The 26,621-nt window shown below is 41.0% G+C and overlaps 1 protein-coding gene across 3 annotated transcripts in view; it reads left to right on the top strand.

Annotated features, from left to right (window-relative positions):
- Positions 1-26,621, top strand: part of LOC139535553 (contactin-4-like) — a 182,015-nt gene that overhangs the window by 77,441 nt on the left and 77,953 nt on the right. For all 3 annotated transcript variants that reach the window (XM_071335060.1, XM_071335058.1, XM_071335059.1), the window contains exons 6-9: positions 16,149-16,352; positions 21,184-21,286; positions 21,618-21,802; positions 25,089-25,228. In XM_071335060.1, coding sequence (XP_071191161.1) covers positions 16,149-16,352; positions 21,184-21,286; positions 21,618-21,802; positions 25,089-25,228 — 632 coding nt within the window. The remainder of the gene's footprint in view (positions 1-16,148; positions 16,353-21,183; positions 21,287-21,617; positions 21,803-25,088; positions 25,229-26,621) is intronic.

Raw genomic sequence — 26,621 nt, 5'->3', positions numbered from 1 at the left:
AACAGGTGCAGTTAATACAGGTAATGAGTGGAGAACAGGAGGGCTTCTTAAAGAAAAACTAACAGGTCTGTGAGAGCCGGAATTCTTACTGGTTGGTAGGTGATCAAATACTTATGTCATGCAATAAAATGCAAATTAATTATTTAAAAATCATACAATGTGATTTTCTGGATTTTTGTTTTAGATTCCGTCTCTCACAGTTGAAGTGTACCTATGATAAAAATTACAGACCTCTACATGCTTTGTAAGTAGGAAAACCTGCAAAATCGGCAGTGTATCAAGTACTTGTTCTCCCCACTGTATATACACTACCGGTCAAACGTTTTAGAACACCTACACCTTCAAGGGTTTTTCTTTATTCTTACTATTTTCTACATTGTAGAATAATAGTGAACACATCAAAACTGTGAAATAACACATATGGTAACCAAAATCATATAGTAACCAAAAAATGTATTTTATAATTTGAGATTCTTCAAATAGCCACCCACCCTTTGCCATCCTCTGCAGCAGAGGTAACTCTGGGTCTTCCATTCCTGTGGCGGTCCTCATGAGAGCCAGTTTCATCATAGCGCTTGATGGTTTTTACAATTGCACTTGAAGACACTTTCAAAGTTCTTGACATTTTCCGCATTGACTGACCTTCATGTCTTAAAGTAATGATGGACTGTCGTTTCTCTTTGCTTATTAGAGCTGTTCTTGCCATAATATGGACTTGGTCTTTTTCCAAATAGGGCTATCTTCTGTATACCCCCCTACCCCCCTTACAACTGATTGACTCAAACGCATTAAGAAAGAAAGAAATTCCACAAATTAATTTTTAACAAGGTACACCTGTTAATTGACTACCTCATGAAGCTGGTTGAGAGAATGCCAAGAGTGTGCAAAGCTGTCATCAAGGCAAAGAGTGGCTACTTTGAAGAATCTTTTTGATTTGTTTAACACTTTTTTGGTTACTACATGATTCCATAAGTGTTATTTTATAGTTTTGATGTCTTCACTATTATTCTACAATGTAGAAAATAGTCAAAATAAAGAAAAACCCTTGAATGAGTAGGTGTGTCCAAACTTTTGACTGGTATTGTATATATATTGCATGAGGAAATTTTGTACACGTTCAATATTTCTGAATTATCTGAACTGAATGTGCAGCCGAGATGGCAAAGCTTGAGTACCAAATGTTTTCTTGTTATTTATGTATTTGAATATTTCTGAGAGAGAAACTGGTAGAAATCTAAACAATTCCCTTCCAGCCAGGAAAAATGTTTTTCAGTTCTGAGTTATGTCACTTTAGCATACGGGCGGCAGCTTTGTGTGAGGAAGAGCTTATCTCCTATAGCAAACAGTTTCCTCAAAGTCTCTAAGTCTCTTCGTCCTACAGCTCTTATAGCTTCAGTAGGACGCTGTTATAGCAATGAGTTACGGTAACACATTCGAATGACGGTGCTTTTTCTCATGCTATGATTATACGCATTAACTGTTACTTTAGGCACACACCTGGAAAAATAGGGTATCCACGTATTTCTAATCATATTTGTGCTATCATTTAGGCTGTCACCTCCTTTGCCTGTTGGCACATTCTGTCTTGTTTTGGCAGATGGATCAGATGTGATTGCTCCCATATCTTTCAAGAGTGATTAAATGCAACACCTGCTTTGCCTCGCTCACTCAAACCTCTCTCACAGATGTCATAAATTCACCTACTACCCCTGCAGGGTAGTACAGTAAGTGGAGGGATCAGTGATAAACAAGGGCTGTAGCAATTTGTAGTTTGTAGCCTGTTGGGATTGTTCCTAACGAAAGCTTGGCAGGCGCCATGGCCAATTACAATTTCAGATGTGCATATTTCATATTTTGGTGCCAATGCCGAAGCTAAAACAAAGGTGCAGAAAACTGACTGGAAAAAGTTAGTATTCAACACTTTCCACTTACCTTCATCATAGTCCTCCATCTAGAAATAAAGGCATTGTGTCACGCCTGCTCCCGCTCTTCCTCCCCCTGGCGCTCGAGGGCACCAGGATCCCCAGCATTACGCACTCAAGCCACCACCAGTACGCACACCTGCCTTCCCCCTGTCACGCGCATCAGCGATCATTGGACTTACGTGGACTCAATTACTTGTGTCATTACCTTCTCTATATCTGTCTGTTCCCAAGCTCTGTTCCCTGCTTCGGGATTAATTGTCTCATGTCCGTGTAACCCGTGTTCCGACGCTGTTCCTGTCTTGTTTCCTTGTCTGTTCCCGAATAAATGTCTGACTCCCCGTACCTGCTTCTCCTGTCCGGCGTCGGCCCTTACACATTGTTAATAGTATCCTGATCTATCCTCATATTTTCATTGTTGATCATTTCATATATAATGTATTCAGCGGAGGGCTGTTCGCTGGCTCGAAGACCCTGTTTGGGGATGACATCTCCACTTTAGTTTGTATTTTAATAAACCCATTACTTCTTGTGTAAGAAAGGAGAGAACATTTCAAACACATCAGACATGTTAATACATATAACAAAGGCCACCTCGAGGCTGGTGACTCACTTCCGATGCATGGTACCGTGTCAGCCTGTCAATTAAGTGTTTCTCTTTGAGTTACATGTCTTCCTAGTAATGAGAAGTGGAACATCATTTTAATTCTCACAATGTTGTTTCAGAAAGAATGAAGAAAGGAGATATTTCTTCTCAAAGACCAAGGTTAATTTGAAATATTTTCCCATAGAATGTTACTCTACTTCCTGTTGGAGGAATTCTATTGATGGAATGTTTCTTCATAGAAAGTAGGTTTCGATTTTTTGTTCCTACACGGTTTTCCACAGAAGTCCTTGAAGAGCAGATGAAATTCATTTCAAAGTTAGAGTCTGATAAGTCAAATGCTAAGAACATAACAAAATAGTATACCTCAGAGTGTATATCCCTGTACTGGCGCAGTCGGTCATTGTGAGTATCTTCCCGGAGTCCTTCCCACTCAGCTGATGCGTTGTTTGAACAGGAATACTTTGTACTTCAAAGTTGCATTATGTTGCTGTCTTTCTAGTATAATAATAATAGGAGATGCACAAATGGTCCTTACAGTATATTTAACAGCTGACTACATGAATTTACATCAGACTGAGTGTAGTAGCTCAGGAATAAACGAAATGGAGATTGTGGAAGGCCTCCATAGTATACAGTCAGGTCCAAAATTATTGGTACCCTTGATAAAGATAAGCCCAAAATATTGTAGCAAATAAATATTACAAATACTGAGCTATATTCTATACCAAAAATGTTTTTAAATTATATTCTTTCTATCGCTGCAAATGTGCATGACCAAAGAGCTCTATTTTCGTGTCATCCAACAAATGTAAGAACGAAAGAAAGATGCATATGCAGAAAGTAATCTCATACCTACTGTAAAATATGGTGGTGGATCATTGATGTTATGGTGCTATTTTGCTTCCACTGGTCTTGGGGCCCTTGTTAAGGGCGACGGCATCATGAACTTTACCCAGTACCAGGATGTTTGCCTCTGCCAAGAGGCTGAAACTTGGCCGCAAGTGGCTCTTCCAGACATAAGCACTGATGATGGAGATCAAGGATCTGGATGGATTCTGTATGGAGGAATGGTCTAAGAACTCATAAAAGATTTTAGAAAATGGCTCAGTGCCATTGTCCTCACAAGATGAGGTGTTGAAAGGTATTGAAAAAAAAGATTACTTGTTAAATAAAATCTCTTTCACTGAGCAATTGTATTAGTATAAAAAATTATATAATTTTCCCATTCATTTGAGCATGCAATAGAGTTCAGTATTTGTATTATTTATTTTATAGTCTTTTTTGCTCATCTTTGTCAAGGGTGCCAATAATTCTGGACCTGACTGCATACAGTATGTACCCAAGCCATGAGTGCATACTGTAGTGACGCCTCACAAGTGTGATGTGATGGGTTGGGAAGCATTTACATCGTAAGTCACTCGTTTGACACGATGAGGGATGTCTCTCTTAGCATGTCTTCAAGATGGTGACAACCTATGACAAGCGATGCTGACAACAATCTGCCATATTGCCACACTATATCTCATGAAGCTAGTAGCTCAATCAAATCCTGCATGTGGGTGGTGCAGTATTCATATTCATTACCCTATGTAGGTGGGCAAGGCCATGGGTTCCAGCCTTGAGTACCAGTGTATCCCCAGGGCTCCACTGGGCCTCTGCCTGAGTGGCTGTCAGGGGGCCCACAATGTATAACAGACAGCTGTCTACAAGCTCCCTGTGCAGCAGAGTGCATGCATAGTGAGCTCAAATATGCAGATTGAGCTGTATGATCTACTGGCAAGGGAGTGTGTGTGTGTGCGTGCCTGTGTGCGTGCGACTGAGTTAGAGAGGGAGCGAGAGCGAGAGAAAGAAAGAAAGAGACAGAGAGAGATTTCCTTCTATTCTATTCCTAGCTAGGGACACAGGGGTGTGAGTTCACATTGCCTTACACCTGATGGGTTAGCGGCACATATCAGCAGAATGTTTACTAAAAGCCATTTACAGGTCATCTGTGACTCCGTATTTCAGAAGGGGTTTGCTGTCAGGGTTTATGTATAATCTGATTAGTGGATGACACATTTTATAATCTCCATAAATAAACTCCTGAGTTGATAACTCAGAAATACTGTATTGAGAGACATTTTACACTCCGGCTACTGCCAGAGGAAGAATCCACACAGAATGTAATTTGCCGAACCCATTTGCAACAGCACGCACGGCACATCTTCCTACCATATTAAAGACACACACACACACACACACACACACACACACACACACACACACACACACACACACACACACACACACACACACAAGTGAGATGCATGTGTTTCCTAAGGGGATATACTGTGCTAGTGTTATTGACCCGTTTCCCATATTAGTATCAAGTACAAGGTAGAGGCTTTTATACAGACATATATACACTACTAGACATGTTAAAATAATTATACTCCATTATCGTACAGAGACAGTGTTCACTCTCTTGATAAAACAACTTTGCAGGTAACTGAGTAATAATCATACTCAAACCCTGTGATTTATTTTAATGTAGTTATTAATCATATAGAGAGCTAACAATTCCTGAGTTCCTGAGTTATTTAAGCATTTAACATCCCATCATGTTTAGGCTCATGTATGAATATGCTGGGAGGGCCATTATTTTGACCATTATTTTGGCTACCATGGCTATGCCCCCATAGGATGACAATGCCCCCATCCACAGGACACAAGGGGCCACTGAATGGTTTGATAAGCATGAAAACGATGTAAACCATATGCCATGGCCGTCTCAGTCACCAGATCTGAATACTTTGGGAGATTCTGGAGCGGCGCATGAGACAGTGATTTCCACCACCATCAACAGAACACCAAATTATGGAAATTCTCGCTGAAGAATGGTGTCACATCCTTCCAATAGTGTTCCAGACACCTGTAGTATCTATGTCCCAACACCCTATTAAGACACTTTATGTTGTTGTTCCGTTTATTTTGGCAGTTACCTGTACTTTAACTTGTAGTGTAATGTTTCATTTTCTTACAAGATGGTTCATTTGGTGGGGGGGGGACATGTACCCATAGAAGGATCAGTGTACATACAGTAGGCAACTGTAGGAACACAAACATACAATCTCGAGGGAAACTTGAATGACATTTAAGCTTCTCAGAGTGTGGAGTAAATAACATTGAGTTGTTGTTGTTGTCGTTATATTTGATGTGTGTGTGTTGTGAGGGGAGTGTAATTGCAGGTGCCTTTCCTGCTATGCTATCTAGTTGGCTGTGTGTAAGCACTTAGTTCCTTTCTGCTGGACACCAGCCACACGTCCTCTCCCCAGGCTCCCGTGCCCCAGTACATAAACACAAATCCCTCAATGCCAGTGGGAATTTCATTCCTCGAGGAATACACTGCATGTCAGCTGCTCTGCAAGGAGAAAATAACAATCCTGGAAAACAACACTCTGTTGTTCTGTTCTGTGCTCAACAGCAAGCTTGGGTAGCAGAGAACCAGCTTTGACTTGGCATGGAATACAGTGTTGTTGCTAACCATTACGATGACAACACTTCAGCTTTCAGTGTTGCAAGGAATTAAAGCTGCAATATGTAACTTTTTGGGCGAGCTGACCAAATTAACATAGAAATGCAAGTTATAGATCTGTCATTCCCATTAAAAGCAAGTTTAAGAAGCGGTATATCTGTTCTATGTGTGTCATTTCTATGCTTCCCATTCTTACGTTTTGCTTTTTGTTTTACTTTCGGTTTTGTACACCAGCTTCAAACAACTGAAAATACAATATTTTTGCTTATGAAAAATATATTTCACATCGGTTTAGATGGTACAATGATTCTCTACACTATACTTGCTTGTTTTGTCACAAACTGAAATTAGGCAAACTATTAGAATTTGAGCAACCAGGAAATGGCGGAGCCATTTCTGCAAAGTGCACCTTTAAACTCAACTGCATTGTGTTGTGTTCCTTCTCATATTCAATACTTTTGGCTTTTGCATGTTAAATTCTCAACATCATTATTCAAAGGTATAGCAATATTGCCTAAGTGAAATTGCAGCTGCTTGTTTGCTTTTAATATTGCTTGCTGTAATGGTCACACTCTTTGATAAGCTAAGAGATTGATGTAGAGTTGGCTGTCTGGCTGTGTGGTTATGGTACAATCCAATCAATAGATGGATGTTTCCTTTACTCCCAGGAAAGATTGCATTGATATACTGTCTTCTTTCTCAAATGTGCTTTGAACACAAATCCCTTTCATTTACAGTATATTGATTGACCTCAGGTGTATATGATAAAAGGATATGGTGCCGCCATTAAAAAAGTTTTTTCTGTCGTGCCTTGACCTGCAGTAATACCGGTCTGTCATGGCATATAAACCATTGTCGAGGCACCATCTGAATTCAGGTTGACGTTTATTGTCATGAATCTTGCTCTGGAGGCCAACACACTATCACAGCTTATTGTGAAATAGACACCAATTACTTATTTGAAATTCATGACAGGCACACAAAATAGTGCAACATTACACGATTTTCATCACAACGCATTTCGCATGTCTTACACAATCTTCTTCCCTCAATACGTATTTGTGTACGTTACACAAATTCCAATTTGTTTGGGTTGCTAGACGTTCACGTTATATGCCCACCCATCCATCCATCCATCCTCCCCAACCAACATCCCTCCTATTGTTTCTGCCTTAAGTAACCTACTGTCTTTATCTGTGATTGAAATTCACTGTATACTGTTGGATTCGGGATAAACTCTGAACGTTGAGATATTAAATAAATGATTGATCAGAAGCATAGAATATGAGGAGTGAAAGAGATTGGGTTTTATGTTGGAAGTTAATGCTTTTCTGTAGAAAGACAGATGGCTTTGAAATGTGTTGGGTGGACGGGAGGAGATCACAGGATTGCTATAGGGGAGCGGATGGACATATGTGGATTAGGCGAAGGAGGGGTTGAGGTCAGGAGGTCAGGTCAGATCCCCTGAAGGGAGTAATAAGGGTTTATTAACCTATTACCCTCTTCCTGTGGAACCATAAGATGTACGGATTGGAGAGAAGGAGGAGTGTCTAAAGTGGGGTATATATACTTGTGATGGTGAGAAAGTTAAAAAAAAATCTGAATACAGCTTTGTCGACCCTTTGGGAAGAATTAAACTTGGTTAAGCTTCTCTAGTGTCCGTGAGTTATTTACTCTGAAAAATAAGAACCTAACAATACAAAATGGTGTACTGCGCATGAAAATATTAACTTATTCGTGTGACTGTCTCGAATTTCCAATAACAATTTGTTTCTATTTCAAACTAATCTGTGATACTGGATTGTGGATGCAGAATTGACTGCTAGATGGGCCAGCTGTGAAGTCAAAAATGGCTATATCATAAAAATGTATGAAAACAAACATTTGCTTTTTGGTGTTCATTTAAGGTTAAGGTTAGGCATTAGGGTAAGTTATGTGGTTAAGGTTAGGGTTAGGTTTGTATGACTTTGTGGCTGTGCCAGCAAGTGACCACTCTGCAGAGCTTCCTCCAGGGCAAGATTCCTGACAATAAATGCCGACTTGCCATCTGAATCAGTGTTCTCAAACAGGTTAAGTGAGACACAATATTAATCATGTGTTCTGTAACTCAACGTCTTAAAGGGCTCTTTGCAATTCTTGTGCTGTTTATGTTATTGGAGTGCATTGCTTTCACTTATTGCTTTTCAGTGTGGCCCGTAAAGTGTTCCATTCAATTTTGTGGTGTACAGTAGCAACCTAGAAGTGGGTGAGGGAGGAACACATTGGACTCTTTATGTCTCCAATCTACCTATTGAACATTAATACATGTGCCCTCGGATTTGGCCGGTTTATTTGCAGTAGAGTATTGGAAAAGCTTTGATTAATTGTAAGCTCTCTATGTGATTAATAACTACATTAAAATGAATCACAGGGTGTGTGTATGGTTTTACAAGAATATTAGTCAGATCTAAATCTGTCTCCGCTATGCTCCTTATCTACTGTTGTCACCATGTCTAGATCTACATGAACTTTGCTCGTACACTCAGGCCCGTCTAGTCCAGGACATGACGAGATGGGCAGCCAATGACCAGACTGATCTTATCGACCCACACCTTCCGATTACTAACGTATTTGCTAATCAGTGATCCTATCATTTCAAATATATATGTGATATTTTGCAGAATTGGTATGCTTTTATGTCAAATACTTTTTTAAAAGTGATTTTTACCTCGGAAGCATTGTAAGGCATGTCACATTTCATTTTTTTATCATGTGGTATGGATTAAAGAGGTCATTAAAATGAACATGATTATTGCCAGTTTTGTGAAGTTATGACAATGATATTTTGACATAGGCTGTTCTTTTTTTCCGAAGGCCAATGTCCGCATGCAGAGCCTACCTGCTCCTCCTAGTCAGCAGAAGAGAGACAGGCAGGGAGATGGGGCTGGGTGCAGATCAGGGATGACACAGACTGCCAGGCCAGATACAAGCGCAGACAGAGCAAGGAGCTGCCTCCCCTCCGCTGATGCACTTCCTATTTTGACAGGCCAATGTTCTAGCATTGGGAACGTGCTGGGAATGTGTGGTCATTATAACAGAATACACCCAGATTTGAAGTAGACACAGTCGTGTGCACATGCTATTTTAAACATGGTCGAAATCGTCTTTTAACGATGAGGTAATAATACTCTCTGTTTTCTGAATGTGTTGCTAGCGTTTCCAGAAATCTACCGTGGAGAGTCATATAGCTATCTTGGGCTCCTTATATTCACCTCGGGTCAGAGAAGCTAGAGAGGCTAAAAGGCTGTCACTTACGCTCTCTCAGAGCACACTACATTAGTGTGCTGCCTGTGTGACTTAGCCTTGGTCTTTGTATTACTCAATTACTGTTTTTAGTCCTGGACCTAATGCGTCTGACCTCCATTTTATAATGGAGAGAGAACTTTTAGGGGCACTCCAGACTGAAATCACTTGTGCACATCCACTTAGAATAGGGTTGCTTTTATTGTGTATCCTCTGTTCTTTTTGCCCCAAGACCCCGGGATTTGAGAACATGGAGCATGTGCACTCTGTCAAGTCATGTAAAGGAACAGAATGTGGGGAGGAAGAGGATTCTCGGAGCCTGGAGCAAACTTGGGAGCACTGCACTTTCAAACACAATTGGAATGGCATTACTTTCAGGGGGTGTTTTTCACAGAGGCTGTGGGATGGAATTCTATGTTTTCAGCAGAGAGGAGAGGCAGTATTTTGGAGGAGGCCCTAGTTATATTAACAGTGTGCCCTGATTGGGCACACAAGATTTAGGGTGAAGCTGTTATTTTGTGTGCAATTTTGCCTTATTTTGATGCTCACCAGACTATTGGACCTGCTAGGACCTCGTCTCAGTGAAACTAAAGTAATATTTCAGAGAAACAAAGAAATTCGTTTTGTGACCCCTCTATGGGTTTGTCCAACAGCTGCACACATGTCACGGTACATTACTTCTTCCTTACGTCTAGGGACTATATTAAACTTTGAACACGACTATTAGATACCTTTTGTTTTAAGTTTGTTTATCGCCAGGAAGCTGCTGCCTGTGTTTGTAGCACAGCAATAATAAATGCATAGTGTTGTCAGAGTAAACTTTACATGTATATTAATAGCAGACAATCAGACATCTGTGTCATTATTAATATTCATTGAAAGCATGACACTGATAATGCATGATGAAGATACAAATACAACCCCCCCCCCCCCCCCCACTCAGAATGAACACGCCAATATTAACACTGATGTAACTCATAACTCAGAAGGATCTAACCAACTGATATGCCCTTATGATAAACCTTAACAACCGCATTGTATTGATAGATGGCTTGTTTTGTCTGTTGATGCAGGCCTATGCTGCACATGTTGTTCCCCCTTGTCATAATTATTCCCCATGTTCAGATGAATATTTATTGTTTTTATAGCAAGCTGACTCTGCAGGGGGATCCCAGAGGGCTCTGCCACTGGGTTAAGTGTAGGAGGAACTGAGGCTAGGAGGCCTGCTGTCCTGCAGCGTGTAGATATTAATCACGTTGGTTACTTTGAACAAAGCCAAGAGGCTGGTAGGGCTTTAATTGTTGTCTCAGAACACTGACACTATTAGACACGTAAAGGAATGCTTGTGTAAGCATTTCCAATCATTTGTCATTAAAGTCTATTTATATTCTGTCATGCCCATTGAAGGGAATAATTACACTGTTGGACTAGTGCTTTGATGATAAATAAACAATATTATTTGTATTTCTGTCATGGGGATTTTTTTGTGTTTTGGGGAAAAATGTAGAGATGCACAATTATGTCATAAAATATTTTCCATGGTGATTGGATGTGCTATTGTGTTTGGTAAAGTTTGCTTGGGCTAATGGAGTGAGTCAATACATTGACTAACTAATTTGACCAAATATGTTATACAATATGTAAGACAAAGCCTTTAAATCTTACTTTCAGTCATACAGTATGGTATTTTCTCTGAGTGTGACAGAAATACAGTGTATGCTGAATCTGTAGTGGAAACCTAGGAGACAGCGGTGTCATCTTAAATTATGGCAGATTTACCTTTGGAGAATGTCTTAGTGTCTCCGTCTTCCTACATCATTTCAACATTTTCACAAATCATTTACGATATACTTGCTGGTTTCTCTGTTTTTGTGGATCTCCTTATTTCATGGTGACTTCTCCGAAGCATTGTGCCACCCTAACAATCTAGACACACACCGCACTATATTTTGTCAGCATCTGATAAGCCTCTTGGGGGACTCCTCAAAGTGGAAACTCCTCTCTACTCAAATGTAGCATCTTTTAGCAACAGCATCAAGGAGTTTGCCCACACTTTACAGATTGCCTTATCTGTCTAGCATTCATAATCTCATCACATGGCCAAAAATAAGCAGAAATTGTTCATTGTATGAAAGGAATTTTCTACAATACTTGGAGTTTATTGTTAGTTTTTTCACTTTCTGTTGGTAAAAACACCTTTGGCATCTGTCCTTGTCGTTTTGTCTGTTGAACGTAAACATGGTAAAGCAATCAGTCAGTTTGCGTGGGTGTGGTGGTTGTCAGGGCGGTCTTATTCATATTAGTAAAGCTTAATGGTGAAACCGCCACGTCCGTTTGCGATATTACAACAACAAAGAAGTTACTGTAAACAACCAACACAGTTTGTTTTCCCTCGGACATCATTGCACATGCAATAGAACAGCAACATATGTGCTGCTATTCCTTTCACCACGTTGGGCAACGCTCCTCACCTCCACTTCGCCAACAGTCGGGATCTCAACGTACTGTTCAGAGTTAGAATAGTACAATACACAAGGTGCAATTTCGAAATGTGGTTGTGCATCATCAGTTTTTCTCTTGTTATGTCAGTCACTGACAGTCACTCAATTACCGACCGGGCGCCAGCCGATTGATTTTGTTAGTCACTCTCACTCAGATATCATATTAAAAACTGCAAACATTTCTCTCCACCCTATGGCAAAATGTGTAGAATTGTAGGAAATGAACTCTCTCTGCTAAAATGTTTTGCTCGCAAGGTTGGTTGCCGGTACGCAGACCCATGAGCCACTGCGGCCCCTCATTTTGAGTTCAGTTTTGTGGCCCCCACCCCCATCAAAGTTGCCCATCCCTGGTTTATATTATGGCAGAATTCTTGATGCTTTAAGAAAGTAAATATTGATTTCAGCCCCCATCTGAATGTATTTTCTAAATGCTAAGTCTGATGTTTAAATACTAAGTTTAATTTGAAGTCAAACGCCCTCTGTTACATTATGCAAATGCATTATCCTCTACTTTACCTACAATAACCAATTACTATTTTTGATAATATTTTCAGGCATGTTTCCTAATCTTGTTTAACACTGAAGTATCATTACATTTTCTTGCTCTGACATAATTTACACATACTGTAGTCACCATGTATCATATGAGTAGTAAACTTAAGGCACTGAGGAGCATGAATTGAAATAATCAGCTTTTTTATTTTACTGGACTGATGGTACCTGCATCTGATGGTCATGGTGCTTTCAAGACAACTGGGAACTCCCCCCCCCCAAAAAAAAAATGTTGGGGGTCAAATCATGATGTCAGTGATCTTCAGGTTGGAAAGTCAGAGCTCTAGAAAGATGCCTGAGTTTCCGACTTGGAATTCTGAGTTGGATGACCGTTCAAAACGATTTTTCCCAGAAAGAGCTCCTTTTTTTTCTTTCTCAGTTGTCTTTAACGTACTGAAGTCGGAAGTCGGAGATTTCCGAATTCCCTGTAGTTTTGAACACAGCGTTAGTCTCAGTGGAGGGAGGGAGACAGCAGCAGAGGGTCCACCTCTCACAGTCCCTTGTCTCTTCTTCCTTTCCTCCAGTGAGACTGACCAGAGATAAGACACCGTCTTCCATCAGATGGCGAAACTGAGTCGCACCGCATCTGCCTCATGCACAAATTCATGTTGTTCCTATGACCAGAGAAAGTGAAATATTCCTTGATATTAAAATAGACCCAATGAGTGGCTAATAATAATGAAAACGCAGGGCTATCGATACACTTATTCATTGCAGTTGCCGCGCGAGTGGAAGTACAGAGAAGCGTGTTTTATTTTTTGTAATAGTGTTGAATAAAAACAGTGTTGACAATGCTGAATAGAAACAGTGTTGACAGTGCTGAATAGAAACAGTGTTGACAGTGCTGAATAGAACCAGTGTTGACAGTGCTGAATAGAACCAGTGTTGACAGTGCTGAATAGAAACAGTGTTGACAGTGCTGAATAGAACCAGTGTTGACAGTGCTGAATAGAAACAGTGTTGACAGTGCTGAAAAGAAACAGTGTTGACAGTGCTGAATAGAACCAGTGTTGACAGTGCTGAATAGAAACAGTGTTGACAGTGCTGAATAGAACCAGTGTTGACAGTGCTGAATAGAACCAGTGTTGACAGTGATGAATAAAAACAGTGTGGACAGTGATGAATAAAAACAGTGTTGACAGTGCTGAATAGAAACAGTGTTGACAGTGATGAATAAAAACAGTGTGGACAGTGATGAATAAAAACAGTGTGGACACTGCTGAATAAAAACAGTGTTGACAGTGATGAATAAAAACAGTGTGGACACTGCTGAATAAAAACAGTGTGGACACTGCTGAATAAAAACAGTGTTGACAGTGATGAATAAAAACAGTGTGGACACTGCTGAATAAAAACAGTGTGGACACTGCTGAATAAAAACAGTGTTGACAGTGATGAATAAAAACAGTGTGGACACTGCTGAATAAAAACAGTGTGGACACTGCTGAATAAAAACAGTGTTGACAGTGATGAATAAAAACAGTGTGGACACTGCTGAATAAAAACAGTGTTGACAGTGCTGAATAAAAACGGTAACATGAACTCACTCATAAAAACAGCAGCTCTTTTCTGTCTATTCTTGGAACCTCTGTAAGTACGGTGATTTGAGCTATCCAATTGGCCTGCGCAGTAGGGGCCCTCGATTTAGCTATGGATCTCCCAGTCTCTTCAGACAAATGAAATGGTTCAAAATGGGAGCACTTTGCTTACCCGGTGCGTAGGGCTTCTGAATCGAGTGCACCTACCACTAACAGCGCAACACGAATAAAAAACTAAAAGGAGCGCAGGCCTTTATCGTTGGCTTTTCTACAGAAATGTTGGACCAACGTTAGACCAATGGTCTATACACTCAGAACTAAACACACTTTTGAAGAGGCTGATTGGCCTGCTCTGATTCATGCTGTAGCCTATACCTGCTCCTAACTGTGAGTGAGCTGCATCATGGATCGAATCCTGCTTTGATAAATGACCAGACAGTTAGAAAGGGTAAGGGAGGTATCCTCCAAGACCGTTTTGTTTAATTACCAGCCAGCTAACAAGTGAATGGGTTTGATTTGGCTCAGCAGGGAAAAGGTACATGCGTGCCTGTCAATTAGAAGGCCTGGAACACTCATTGATGAGAATGTCAGATCATTCATAAATAATAATTTCTTCAAAGGAGAACTCAGCAACAGAAAACTAGCATTGAGAGCAGTGCATTGATAAGCACACCAGCTGAGATCAAACTGTTACAAATCATGATGTCTTACACTGGCTCTGGTTCTCATGTTCCTTGTAGTAGGTTGAAACCTAGAAGTATGGTTTCGCTGTAGGGTACTGCAGGATCACAGCTAATTTGACATACCTTTTAAATCACATGATGATGATGATGATGATTAAACAACATTCAAAATCCTGCTGGGAACAGTGAGCTTGGATTGTGAGCAGTGAGCTTGGATTAACACAAAGTAGTGAGCATGGATTAACACAAAGCAGTGATCTTGGATTAACACAAAGCAGTGATCTTGGATTAACACAAAGCAGTGAGCTTGGATTAACACAAAGTAGTGAGCATGGATTAACACAAAGCAGTGATCTTGGATTAACACAAAGCAGTGATCTTGGATTAACACAAAGCAGTGAGCTTGGATTAACACAAAGCAGTGAGCTTGGATTAACACAAAGCAGTGATCTTGGATTAACACAAAGCAGTGAGCTTGGATTAACACAAAGCAGTGAGCTTGGATTAACACAAAGCAGTGAGCTTGGATTAACACAAAGCAGTGAGCTTGGATTAACACAAAGCATTACAAAATATACAGAACTAAGAATGTGGAGTATTTCAGTTGTCTCAGTCACGTACAAATAAAAAAATAAAGTTTTGTACTCCTCTGTGAATCCTTTTGGCCTGAGGAGCCCAAGTCTCTGAGCACAGAAAGTAATTGACTCTGCAGACAAATAGCAAAATAAAATGTCTTTCTCAAAGGTCAGTCTTCAGAACGTGTGTTTTGTTCTTTTTGAAAGAAGCATGGCACAAAGACGACTAGAGAGATTACCCACTTGACAGTTACCAGCCAACAGGAAGCTCGTTATCCTGAGAATCATAGAAGATCTGAGATCCTGGCTTGCTCTGTGATCCTACAAATGTCCTGTATACTGTATGTTGTACTGTTATTTTTACCATTGTGGTAATGAGTTATTTTAAAGCTTACTTAACGTAAAATGTACCTTGTATTTTTGGTCACGTTACTGTCCAACTGTGTGCTATAAAAACAAAACCCAACTAACTAGGCTGTCAGGTCAGTCAGTCTTAATATAGTTATTTACAAATTGCATGGCGATTGTCAGAGCCTTTGATAAGGCCAGGTGAGTTGGTTTTCTCTGTGAAATTAAACATTCTCAGCTCATCTTGAAGCCTTGTATTAACTACAAAGTGTCCTCAGATTTTTGTCAAAATTAATTGTTTGTTTACCGAAGAAACCTTGCCACACAAACAACATTCATTTTGAAATGTGTCCAGATAATTACAGTATCTCGTAACTCCTCACACTTGGAACATCATTAATTTTCACCCTAGTGTGTAGCTCTCTGGTGATTGAACCACACCACCACCCACCTGCTACACCATCAAATCAACTTCAGTCTGACAAACCTGGACAAATCTGGTATTTTCTGTATTCTCACGTGATATTATTTTAATAAGAAGGAGAGTCAGCTTGACCCTCTAACCCCTGTGTAGTTTTAGTTTTAATTTGATCTCACACTGGGTTTTTTTAATCCTTTTTCCACAGATCTGACGTTCTCCTGGATTTTTAACGAGTACCCCTCGTTTGTGAAGCAGGACACGCGTCGCTTTATCTCCCAGGAGACTGGGAATCTATACATCGCTAAAGTGGAGCCCTCTGATGTGGGCAACTACACCTGTGTGGTGACCAACACTGTCACCAAGACCAGGGTCCAAGGCCCGCCCACTCCTCTGGTGCTGCGCAGTGATGGTGAGATCCAGTTCTACAGCAACTACTACAACCCTATCAAACAGTATAGTTCTATTTCACGTGTTCCTTTTCTGGCCCTTGTGCGATTTAATGTGCTCAATACCATCACATTTGAATATCAATTCAATTCAAATGTTATTTGTCACATGCGCCTAATACAACAGGTGTACCTTACCTTGAAATTCTTACTCACAAGCCCTTAACCAACAATAGTTCAGAAAATATTTACTAAAGGAACTAAAGTAAAAAATGAACTAAAAAGTAACACAATAAAATAACAATATAGGGGCTATATACAGGGGGTACCGGTACCCGAGAAAATGTGCAGGGCTACAGTTTAGTGGAGGTAATTTGTACATGTAGGTAGTGGTAAAGTGACTATTCATAGATAATAAACAGAGAGTAGTAGCAGTGTAAAATCAAAGGGGGGGGGGGGTGTCAATGTAAATAGTCCGAGTGGGCATTTGATTAATTGTTCAGCAGTCTTATGGCTTGGGGGTAGAAGCTGTTAAGGAGCCTTTTGGACCTAGACTTGGTGCTCCTGTACTGCTTGCCATGCAGTAGTAGAGAGAACAGTCTATGACTTGGGTGACTGAAGTCTTTGACAATTTTTGGGGACTTCCTCTGACACCGCCTAGTATATAGGTCCTGGATGGCAGGAAGCTTGGCCCCAGTGATGTACTGGGCCGTACGCACTACCCTCTGTAGCACCTTAAGTTCGGACGCTGAGCAGTTGCCATACCAGGCGGTGATGCAACCGATCAGGATGCTCTCGATGGTGCAGCTGTATAACTTTTTGAGGATCTGGGGATCCATGCAAAATCTTTTCAGTCTCCTGAGAGGGAAAAGGTGTTGTCGTGCCCTCTTCACTACTGTCTTGGTGTGTTTGGACCATTCTAGTTTGTTGGTGATGTGGACACCAAGGAACTTGAAACTCTCGATCCGCTCCACTACAGCCCTGTCGATGTTAATGGGGGCATGTTCGGCCCTCCTTTTCCTATAGTCCACGATCATCTCCTTGTCTTGCTCACGTTGAGCGAGAGGTTGTTGTCCCGGCGCCACACTGCCAGGTCACTGACCTCATCCCTATAAGCTGTCACATCGTTGTAGGTGATCAGTCCTACCACTGTTGTGTTGTCAGCAAACTTAAGGATAGTGTTGGAGTCGTGCTTGGCCACGCAGTCGTGGGTGAACAGGGAGTACAGGAGGGGACTAAACACATACCCCTGAGGGGCCCCCGTTTTGAGGATCAGCGTGGCAGATGTGTTGTTGTCTACCCTTACCACGTGAGGGCGGCCCATCAGGAAGTCCATGATCCAGTTGCAGAGGGAGGTATTTAGTCCCAGGGTCTTTAGCTTAGTGATGAGCTTTGTGGGCACTATGGTGTTGATTGCTGAGCTGAGACAAACAAATCGTAATTTAATTGATTAACTGGTGTTTGTTCATAGGTTTCTAACTGAGGCCTAAACAGTTGGAGTGAAAGATCTGCTCAAGGCCATTGAAGAAGAAGAAAAAAATAACAAACTAAAAGTAGGACAGTGATTTTAAAGGTCCAATGCAGGTGTTTTTATCTCAATATCAAATCATTTCTGAATAATTAAGTACATTTTCTGTGATTGTTTTCAATTAAATTGGTAAAAGGAAAGTAGCAAAGAACAATTTCTCAAGCAAACATTTTGCTAGGTCTGTCTAGGAGTGGTCTGAGTGGGGAGAGGAAAACTGTCAATTAGCTGTTATTGGCAGAGTTTGAGATTCTCTTTCTTATTAGTCTATTAACTAATTTACCACATAGTGATGTCACCATGGAAGCCCAAAACTCCATCCCACCAAAACAAGCTGAAACTTCAGGTGCTCTTTTCAAACGGCTCTTACACTAAAAAGGCATTATCATAATTGTCACAATTTCACAGTATTATTCCAATGTCATAGTGTGGAAATATAGACACCCAGAGGCCAGTTTATTAGGTACACCCATCTAGTCCCGAGTCAGATCTCGCTTTGCCTCCAGAACAGCCTAAATTCTTTGGGGCATGGAAATGTTGCTCAATTAATATCAGGAGACTTAACGTGTGCCAGAAAAACATTCCACACAACATTACACCACCACCACCAGCCTGTACTATTGACACCAGGCGGGATGGGGCCATGGACTCATGCTGCTTACGCCAAATCCTGATTCTGCCGCAGTATGATGCAACAGGAACTGGGATTCGTCGGACCAGGCTATGTTTTTCCACTCCTTTGTCCAGTTGGTGTTCGCGTGCCCACTGGAGCCGCTTCTTACTGTTTTTAGCTGATAGGAGTGGAACCTGGTGTGGTCTTCTGCTGCAATAACCCATCCAGGACAAGGACCGATGAGATGCCGTTCTGCAAACCACAGTTGTACTGCTTCGTTATTTGCCTGTTTGTGGCCCGCCTGTTAGCTTGCACGGTTCCAGACATTCTCCTTCGACCTCATCAATGAGCCGTTTTTGCTCAAAGGACTACCGCTGACTGGATGTTATTGTTTGTCACACCATTCTCTGTAAACCCTAAACACTGTTGTACGTGAAAAGCCCAGGAAGCCGGCCATTTCTGAGAAACTGGAACCGCCACGCCTGGCACCGACTATCATACCACGCCAAAAGTCGCTTAGGTCACTCGTTTTGCCCGTTCTAACGTTCAATTTAACAGTAACTGAATGCCTGAATCCCGGTCAGCCTGCTTTATATAGCAAGCCATGGCCACATGACTCACTGTCTATATGAACTAACCATTTTTGTGAACGGGGTGGTGTACCGAATAAACTGTCCACTGAGTGTATACAACACAGGTAAATCACGTTTTTTTTGACTGCACTGTGCCTTTAAGGAATACAAATTAATTCCAAAGGTTAATTAGCTGTTTCTTTGCAACTTTAAGATATCCCACTAGCCAATGGTTTTGGTGCTTCAGGCTGGCCTTATCAAAGGCTCTCCAATGGAAAGGTCATTTGTCTGAGAGTGATCTAATTGTTGGCTTTCTTGTCCCAGGAATAATTATTTCTCTAACTGATGTTTAACACCATGCAGGGATAACATTCTGATATGTATGATCTATTCATGGTAGAGTATTGTCGTTTTTAATACTCCTGACATTTCATCTACTGATTGTGAACCATATCTAGCAAATATGTCAGGCGCAAGTACAGCAAACTATAGTACCTTATGCTAGCATGAAAACCACTACCAACTACTAATTCATCCCTCTTAGATATGAACATGAGTAAACGAAGCCTCCCTGTTGAATATGGTCTTTAAGACAACTACATTTGGTTGAATCAAGGGAAACATTTACTGTATGTGTAGTCAGTCTACGTATCATTAAATATTGCCACGGGTAGTATAGCAGAATTACAGTACGTTACACTGAATGTATCTAAGCAGTCAGGTGGGAATTGTTTAGATACAACACTCTGCAGAAGCAGCAGCAGCATTTGACGGTTATGTTTGCACGACAGTGGATCTCTGATAGTCTGGAATCACTACTTCTAGTGCATGCTATTTTGTAGGATGCCGCATGAGAAGGTATCATTGTTTTTATTTCATTTCTAACTTGTTGTTTTTATCAATGCACCCGACCTGCTGGTGTGACAATGAGATGCCAATAATGAACCCTCCAGAGTCACACAGGTCACATTAGCCTGTGTCCCCTCCTAAAGGTCATGGTATGAGAACTGGTTAAACACGATGGTGTTCTCAGTTTCTCTCTACGAGACATGCTTCCTTTCGATTTATTTTTTGGACTATCTGTTTTCCATGCATGAATCTGCTTTTCAATGCATTTCTATGGGCTAATAGCAGGATGGCTAAATTCAATGTTTCAGATAAAAGGATGATGCTCATAGGCACCCGAGTGATGGCGCAAATGGAACAGCTGCATCCCCACTTTCAAAATAGGTTGCAATTTTCAATGATTATCAATGTTTGAGCTAGTCTGTATTAAATTAGACATGTCACGTTTCTATATTTTACTAGGCAAGTCAGTTAAGAACAAATTCTTATTTACAATGACAGCCTACCCCTAACCACAGTGGGCCAATTATGGGACTCCCAATCACAGCTGGTTGTGATAAAGCCTGGAATTGAACCAGGGTCTGCAGTGACGCCTCTACCACTGAGATGCAGTGCCTTAGACCGCTGCGCCACTCAGGACCCCAGGAATGTAAGGAATATCATTTTCTTGAATAGAAAGCGACAGGCTGAACAATTGAATAGGTAAACTATTCTACTATTGGGTCGTCTGATTCTGCTGTTGCTTACTTGTGTTGTTGGCTGTGGAAAATTAAATATGGACAACACATGTTTCATTATAGAATAAAACATTAGCATAACCAAAGGTACCGGGTCTCAGCTCCGCCTGGCTCTCATTTGGATCATAGGTGGCGGGTCTCGGACCCAGCAGGACCCAGCCCAGCTGAATCCCTGGGTATGAGACCATTAGAGCCTCGTCCAGCGGTCTCATTTACCATGGCTGATAGGCCCTTGGCTACCTGCCAGTATTATAAAATGGAGATACGGATGAGAATGAGCTTTCACGGTCAGTCAGGGAACCATCCAGATAACACTTGCCTCGCAATATCAAGAGCTCATTTGGGCTGAGAAACCTTTGGAAATGTGATAAAGGATTGTAGATAAAGAATACCAGCAGCAATGAGAAAACCTGTTAGTGGTGTTCCAAAATAACCACTTCTCAGACGTATGATAGTAATCGCTTATAGGACATATGTAGGAAACGACATATCAGCAGTTTCCATGTTGTTTTAGTTTTTTTTTTAGCCTTCCTGTAATTGGTTGTGAATTTCTCTCCTCAGGTATAATGGGTGAATACGAGCCAAAGATCGAAGTTCAGTTTCCAGAGATTGTCCATGTAGCCAAAGGATCAACAGTGAAAGTGGAGTGTTTTGCATTAGGAAAGTAAGTACGCTTTGGGCTTTGATTAAACAGGCACACAAATACATGAAAAGCAGAAGGTTATTAACAAGCAGCATGTGAGTTTTCATGTTTCACTGCATGCCTCCAACCCTCCTCTGATTGAGGCCGGGCTGCAAATCTGAGAATTCTGGTCAGTTGGGGCCATGTGAGACTCCTGGTTCACTAGCTGAGTGATGTATGCCCTACTTGACTTTCTTCTGTCTAATCCACTGATTCCATATAGGTTAAGTACGGTGGCGATGTTACAATGATTTGTGTTTGTATGAACATGCTACAAGGTTTCTCTACCTCTCTGCAATACTCTTCCCTCCAGCCCTGTCCCCTCCATAAACTGGAGGAGAATGGACGGAATCCCCTTTTCTAGGAAGGTGGACGTGAGGAAAGCCAGTGGCGTCCTGGAAATCCCCTATTTCCAGCAGGAAGACGCGGGCACATACGAGTGTGTGGCAGAGAACTCCAGGGGGAGGAACACTGTAAAAGGAAAACTCTCTTTCTACGGTAGGTGATCCTGAACCACATGAATATTTGAACCAGGGAAGGCTTCATGTGTCAGTTTCGCTTAGACTGAGAGGCATCAAACGGAGACCTTACTGGGTTTAAAACAGCCATTGGTAATCAACTGCGGCGCCGCCACTTTGCATGGGGGAGCATCGTTTTAACAGCGCATCCCAAATGATTAAAGCCCTGGTGGCCAATATGCCTTTAATATTTTGATCCAGATTAAAGCAGCGATGATGTGAATGAGGAGACCTTGGATGTGACCTTGTATTTGGCTCCAACAGATGGCATCATGATTGATATCCAACTTGACTGGAGATCAAAGCTCTTATACTGCATACTTAGACCAGGGCCACATATACCCCATGAATTATCTGCAGTGCAGCATCTGGATGAAGTGGAAGGGGAGTGGTGGCAGGTAGTCTAGCGGTTAGAGCGTTGTGCCAGTGACTGAAAGGTTGCTGGTTTGAATCCCTGAGCTGACAAGGTGAAAACACTGTTTGCTAAATGGCAAATGTACTGTAGTAGTTTGCTGAATATGGCTGTATTATTTGTGGACTTTCCTCGTAATTATTGAGGTAAAGTTATCAAAACATCACTGTCTATTCAGAACGTTTCAAGTAAAGAGGAAATGTTAAATAGTTCCCCTCAACCCTGCTACCAGCATGCTTTTTCTTTCCCTATTATGGCCAGTAGTAGTCGTTATTAACTCCACCATATGTTTAATCTGTATTTTAACAGTATTTTAACAGAGCAGCAGTGTTTGTATCTAGAGAGAGACCACAGGCTCTATCAAAAGTAAAATGAACATTCAAATGAAGGGTCGTGACCTTCCGTTGTTCTCCAGTAGTCATGCGATATCATTGTTCATGCTAGACGTCCACCTTATTAAGTAAGTACCTGTAGGCTAGCCGTACCACTGATCTCTCCCTTCTGGAGTCGTTCTATGCTGCATGCCTAAGGACCCATTTACAAGAATAGCTCGTTGGGTTTTCTTACACGTGTTGTTTAATTGTTTATATTCCACACAATGTGAATCACTCACAGATGCTGGAAAAGACTAAAAACTAACATGGCTGGCTGGACTAATGATATGAAAGTATGTTCGCTATGGTAGCGGCAACGAGATACAGTATGCATTATAAAATGAGGTTAAAAAAAAACAGCACAGCAGATGATAACAGTCGTACGTCCGTACAGACCATCTATTTTAGTATGGGTAAATATTTATGATATATTTTACAAATTACTCATTGTCTGCGCTAAACAATTTGCCATTATTTACAAGGTGTCTCACTAAAAGCTCCCTGCACCTCTCTGTAATGGAACCCAGCAGCAGCGTTGCTCTGGCTGTGAGCTATGGGGGATGGTTTGTCCGAATTAGCAGCAGGTCTGCCCTCTTTTGATGTGCTTCTCGCTTACTCTCTCTCTCTACTCTCTCTCTCTCTCTTTCTCTCTCCAGGTGATAAAAATATATCTGTAATCTTATTTTGAAGTCCCTTGGAATTAAGCCTTTGAGACATTTGTCAGCAGTGTGTGAGAATCAGGGAATCGATAAGTGTATCTCGTGTACATCGCTACAACCTGCAGTCACAAAGCTGCGAAAGCCTCAGCTTTCTGCCTAGGAAAGAGCTGAAGGCATTATTTAACTCTGAGAGTCTGCTGATCACTGTGTCCTTAGTAGTTAGATGTTAATGATTTAATAGGGTTCTGCACGTCTTGTGTTTTAACAAGGTGAATGGTAATTATCCTTTCATGTCAGTCGAAGCTACGTTCAAATAAATGTCTGTTGTTTTACTCTTGATTGGAGAGAGCATTTTGGGATAAAATGGGGAAATGTTGCACATTATTCTATTTGAATGTAATCTAAAAAGTAGCCTAATACAACTAATTAAATACAACCAACTATGCATATAGACTGCCATTGGGTTCTCTATTTTAATCAACAATTTGCCTCTGCAGTGTATTTAATACTTTCCTACAGTAAGCAGTATCCCAAGATAATGCCATGAATATAAAAACCCTGTGTCAGTTTCACTCTGATTCCCCTATCGCCTATCGCCTATCTCCTATCTCCTATCTCCTATCGCCTATCTCCAATCTCCCTCTTTGCTTTAGCTGGTTGATTTGAAATGTTTGGGCTGATTGTGTGAACACTGGGCCTGATGCAGCCAGGGATGGGCTGCCTGCTTTCATTTGGTGGTCTGTGACTGAGAGTCGATACGTTCACAGTGGCTGAGGGATGGAGTGACAGAGGGCTAAAAAAACAACAACAAAGGGGTCCTGGGAGGTGGAGAGGGTGGAGCATGACCACTAGGCTTCTCTCTAAGATTGCACTGGCATGGATGTGATGCTAAATGACTGGTGATAATGGAGTCTCAGAGTACCTCTCTCTGCTATCTCGTCTAGGGGCACTTCTGTCCAAAACACACACTGGCTAACCTCTTAGTACCCACACAGACCCACAGACCACGCAAACACACCCGCTCTCTCTTTTTCATTTGTTTCCTATGGCTCTCTCTCCTCTCACACACACATGCACCACATCGAATACACACAGGAGGTATAGGGATACGTTTGCAATTACTATTGCATTTCTAACTGTTTCATCTCGAATTTCTTGGAAGCAAAAGCTGAGCTGAAGCAGGAACCCAATTAGAGTTGGATTTGTATGTACTATTACAGAGAAGTCACCTCAAAGGTCAGTCGGGGAGTATGGCATTAGTCAGATGCTGCGTAATGGAAATGTATAGTGCGTCATTACTCTTGTCGTGACAATGACCTGGTGTGATAGAGGATGATGGCGGATTGACCTACACATCATCCACAACATGGAGAGTTACGAGGATAGTAAATCTGGAGGTTTATGTTCCTTATTTTCCCCCTTGCTAATTTGTTAACCAGTCATGAGTTACTTGGACACTACTGTAGGAATCAATAAAGCTCCTGTATAATTCCACCATCATTTACTTGAATGGTTTTTGGGTGAGGTATTTTATGGCAATGTGCTACCCACCCATGTATACACTAATACATCTGGATTGTTTTGTTCACTGTCTCAGCAGCACACATAACCTAACACTAGGATAGTCATATACCATTTACGCCATTTACTGTATTTTTGGGTTCTACTTATGTCCAAGCACAAAGTCAATTTGCAACAATACATAACTCATTCAAAATACTCTACATTGTTTTTGAAGTATGAGGAGTATAGGCTACCTGCGAGAAATGGGATCTGTATGAGAATGTTCTAATTCACAGCCATGTTGTTTTGACCATGCAGCCCCTCCACATCTGATAGAGAAACCCCAGGATGTGCAGAAGCCCATTGACGACTCTCTGGTGTGGGAATGCAAGGCCACTGGAAAGCCCAAGCCCTCCTATAGGTGGATGAAGAATGGAGAGAACCTGGAATCACTGGAGGTTAGTTCTACATAGGGTTGCAAAGCTACTGGTAAGTTACCAAAGTTACTGTAATATTTGGTAAATTTGGTAATTAAAAGGTAATCTATGGCAATTTATGGTAATTTTGGTAATTTATACATTTATACTTTTTTTATTTTTTATTTATATAGTATTCATTTGTTATATCTGTGTCCATATTGTCTATGCGTTTCTACTAGGTAGACCATATGGTTCAAGAGAAAATAGCCTAATTAAAAAGCATCTAATCTAAATAGTTTTGAATAAATCTGCAGCTCTTACAACTATTGTATTACTTCACAACTGCCTCCAGTTCGGCGCCAAAACATTTACAACAAAGACATATTGACAAAGTAAAAAGAAGTGTGTAAAAAAATATAAAGGATATTTCATGTTGAAACCCTCATATTAAACAGCAATGGTATTCACTAAGTTGATGGTTTATATTTAGGATAATGTTTTACAGCTCTGTCATTCAAATGTTTATTTAAAAATTATCTTATTAGATTTTTTTATATTTTGCATGTGATAAGGCCACACAGACAGCCAGAGATAATTACAGACACCTGTGATAATCTGAAGCACCCAAAAAGACCACTATATGTCATCTGATAAAATGCCATATATTCCTTGAAAGTTACCAACATTTTGGTAGTTTACTGGTAAACTTTGAAAGTTTCCAGGGCCCTACTGTAGTTCTGCATTTAGCTCACAGTGTAGTGAATTGGAGCTGATTCAGGATGATACAACAGATAAATGCATTGTGCCTAACAGACATGATTCTCATTTCACTGGCATACCCAATGCAGATAGTTTTATGAACTTCAATTACTGTAATAAACATTGTACTGAGAAAGCAGTGTATTTCCTCCTTGGCTTGTTCAGCCTCTCTTTCCCAGTATATGAGTCCCTGGTGCACTTGGTAGTAAAAACAATGAAATCTAAACACAATTTGGCTGGATATCACCTTTATTACTCAGAGCATGGCTTTAAACTGTTCCATTCCCCAGAACACCACTTACCTTACAGGATTTACAATATCCTCAAAGTGTCTACTAAGCTGGTTTGTTAAAGGTAGACGCAGTGAAATGACGTTGCCACGAGCAGCGCCGCAGATTTTGAGATGAGCGAGATGCAACACTTCGCTCTCACAAAGTCACACACAGTATCTGCTCATGTGCACGGGTTCGCTTCACGCTGTTACAGCGTGGTAGCCAGGGCACCAAAACAGCAGAGAAGTTGAGCCTCGCGCTTCAACGCTCTTAGTTGTTGCGGAAGTTGACCCACTCTGCTGTTTACTTTCTGCATCTATGTCATATCGCTGAGTCCACCTTTAAGAGACCAAACTCCAAACTCCAAACAATTGTATGGTTGTCTGAGCACCATAATATAA

The sequence above is a fragment of the Salvelinus alpinus genome, chromosome 12 (assembly GCF_045679555.1).
Source record: "Salvelinus alpinus chromosome 12, SLU_Salpinus.1, whole genome shotgun sequence".
Taxonomy (NCBI): Eukaryota; Metazoa; Chordata; class Actinopteri; order Salmoniformes; family Salmonidae; genus Salvelinus; species Salvelinus alpinus.
This window is presented reverse-complemented; position numbering and strand designations above follow the sequence as displayed.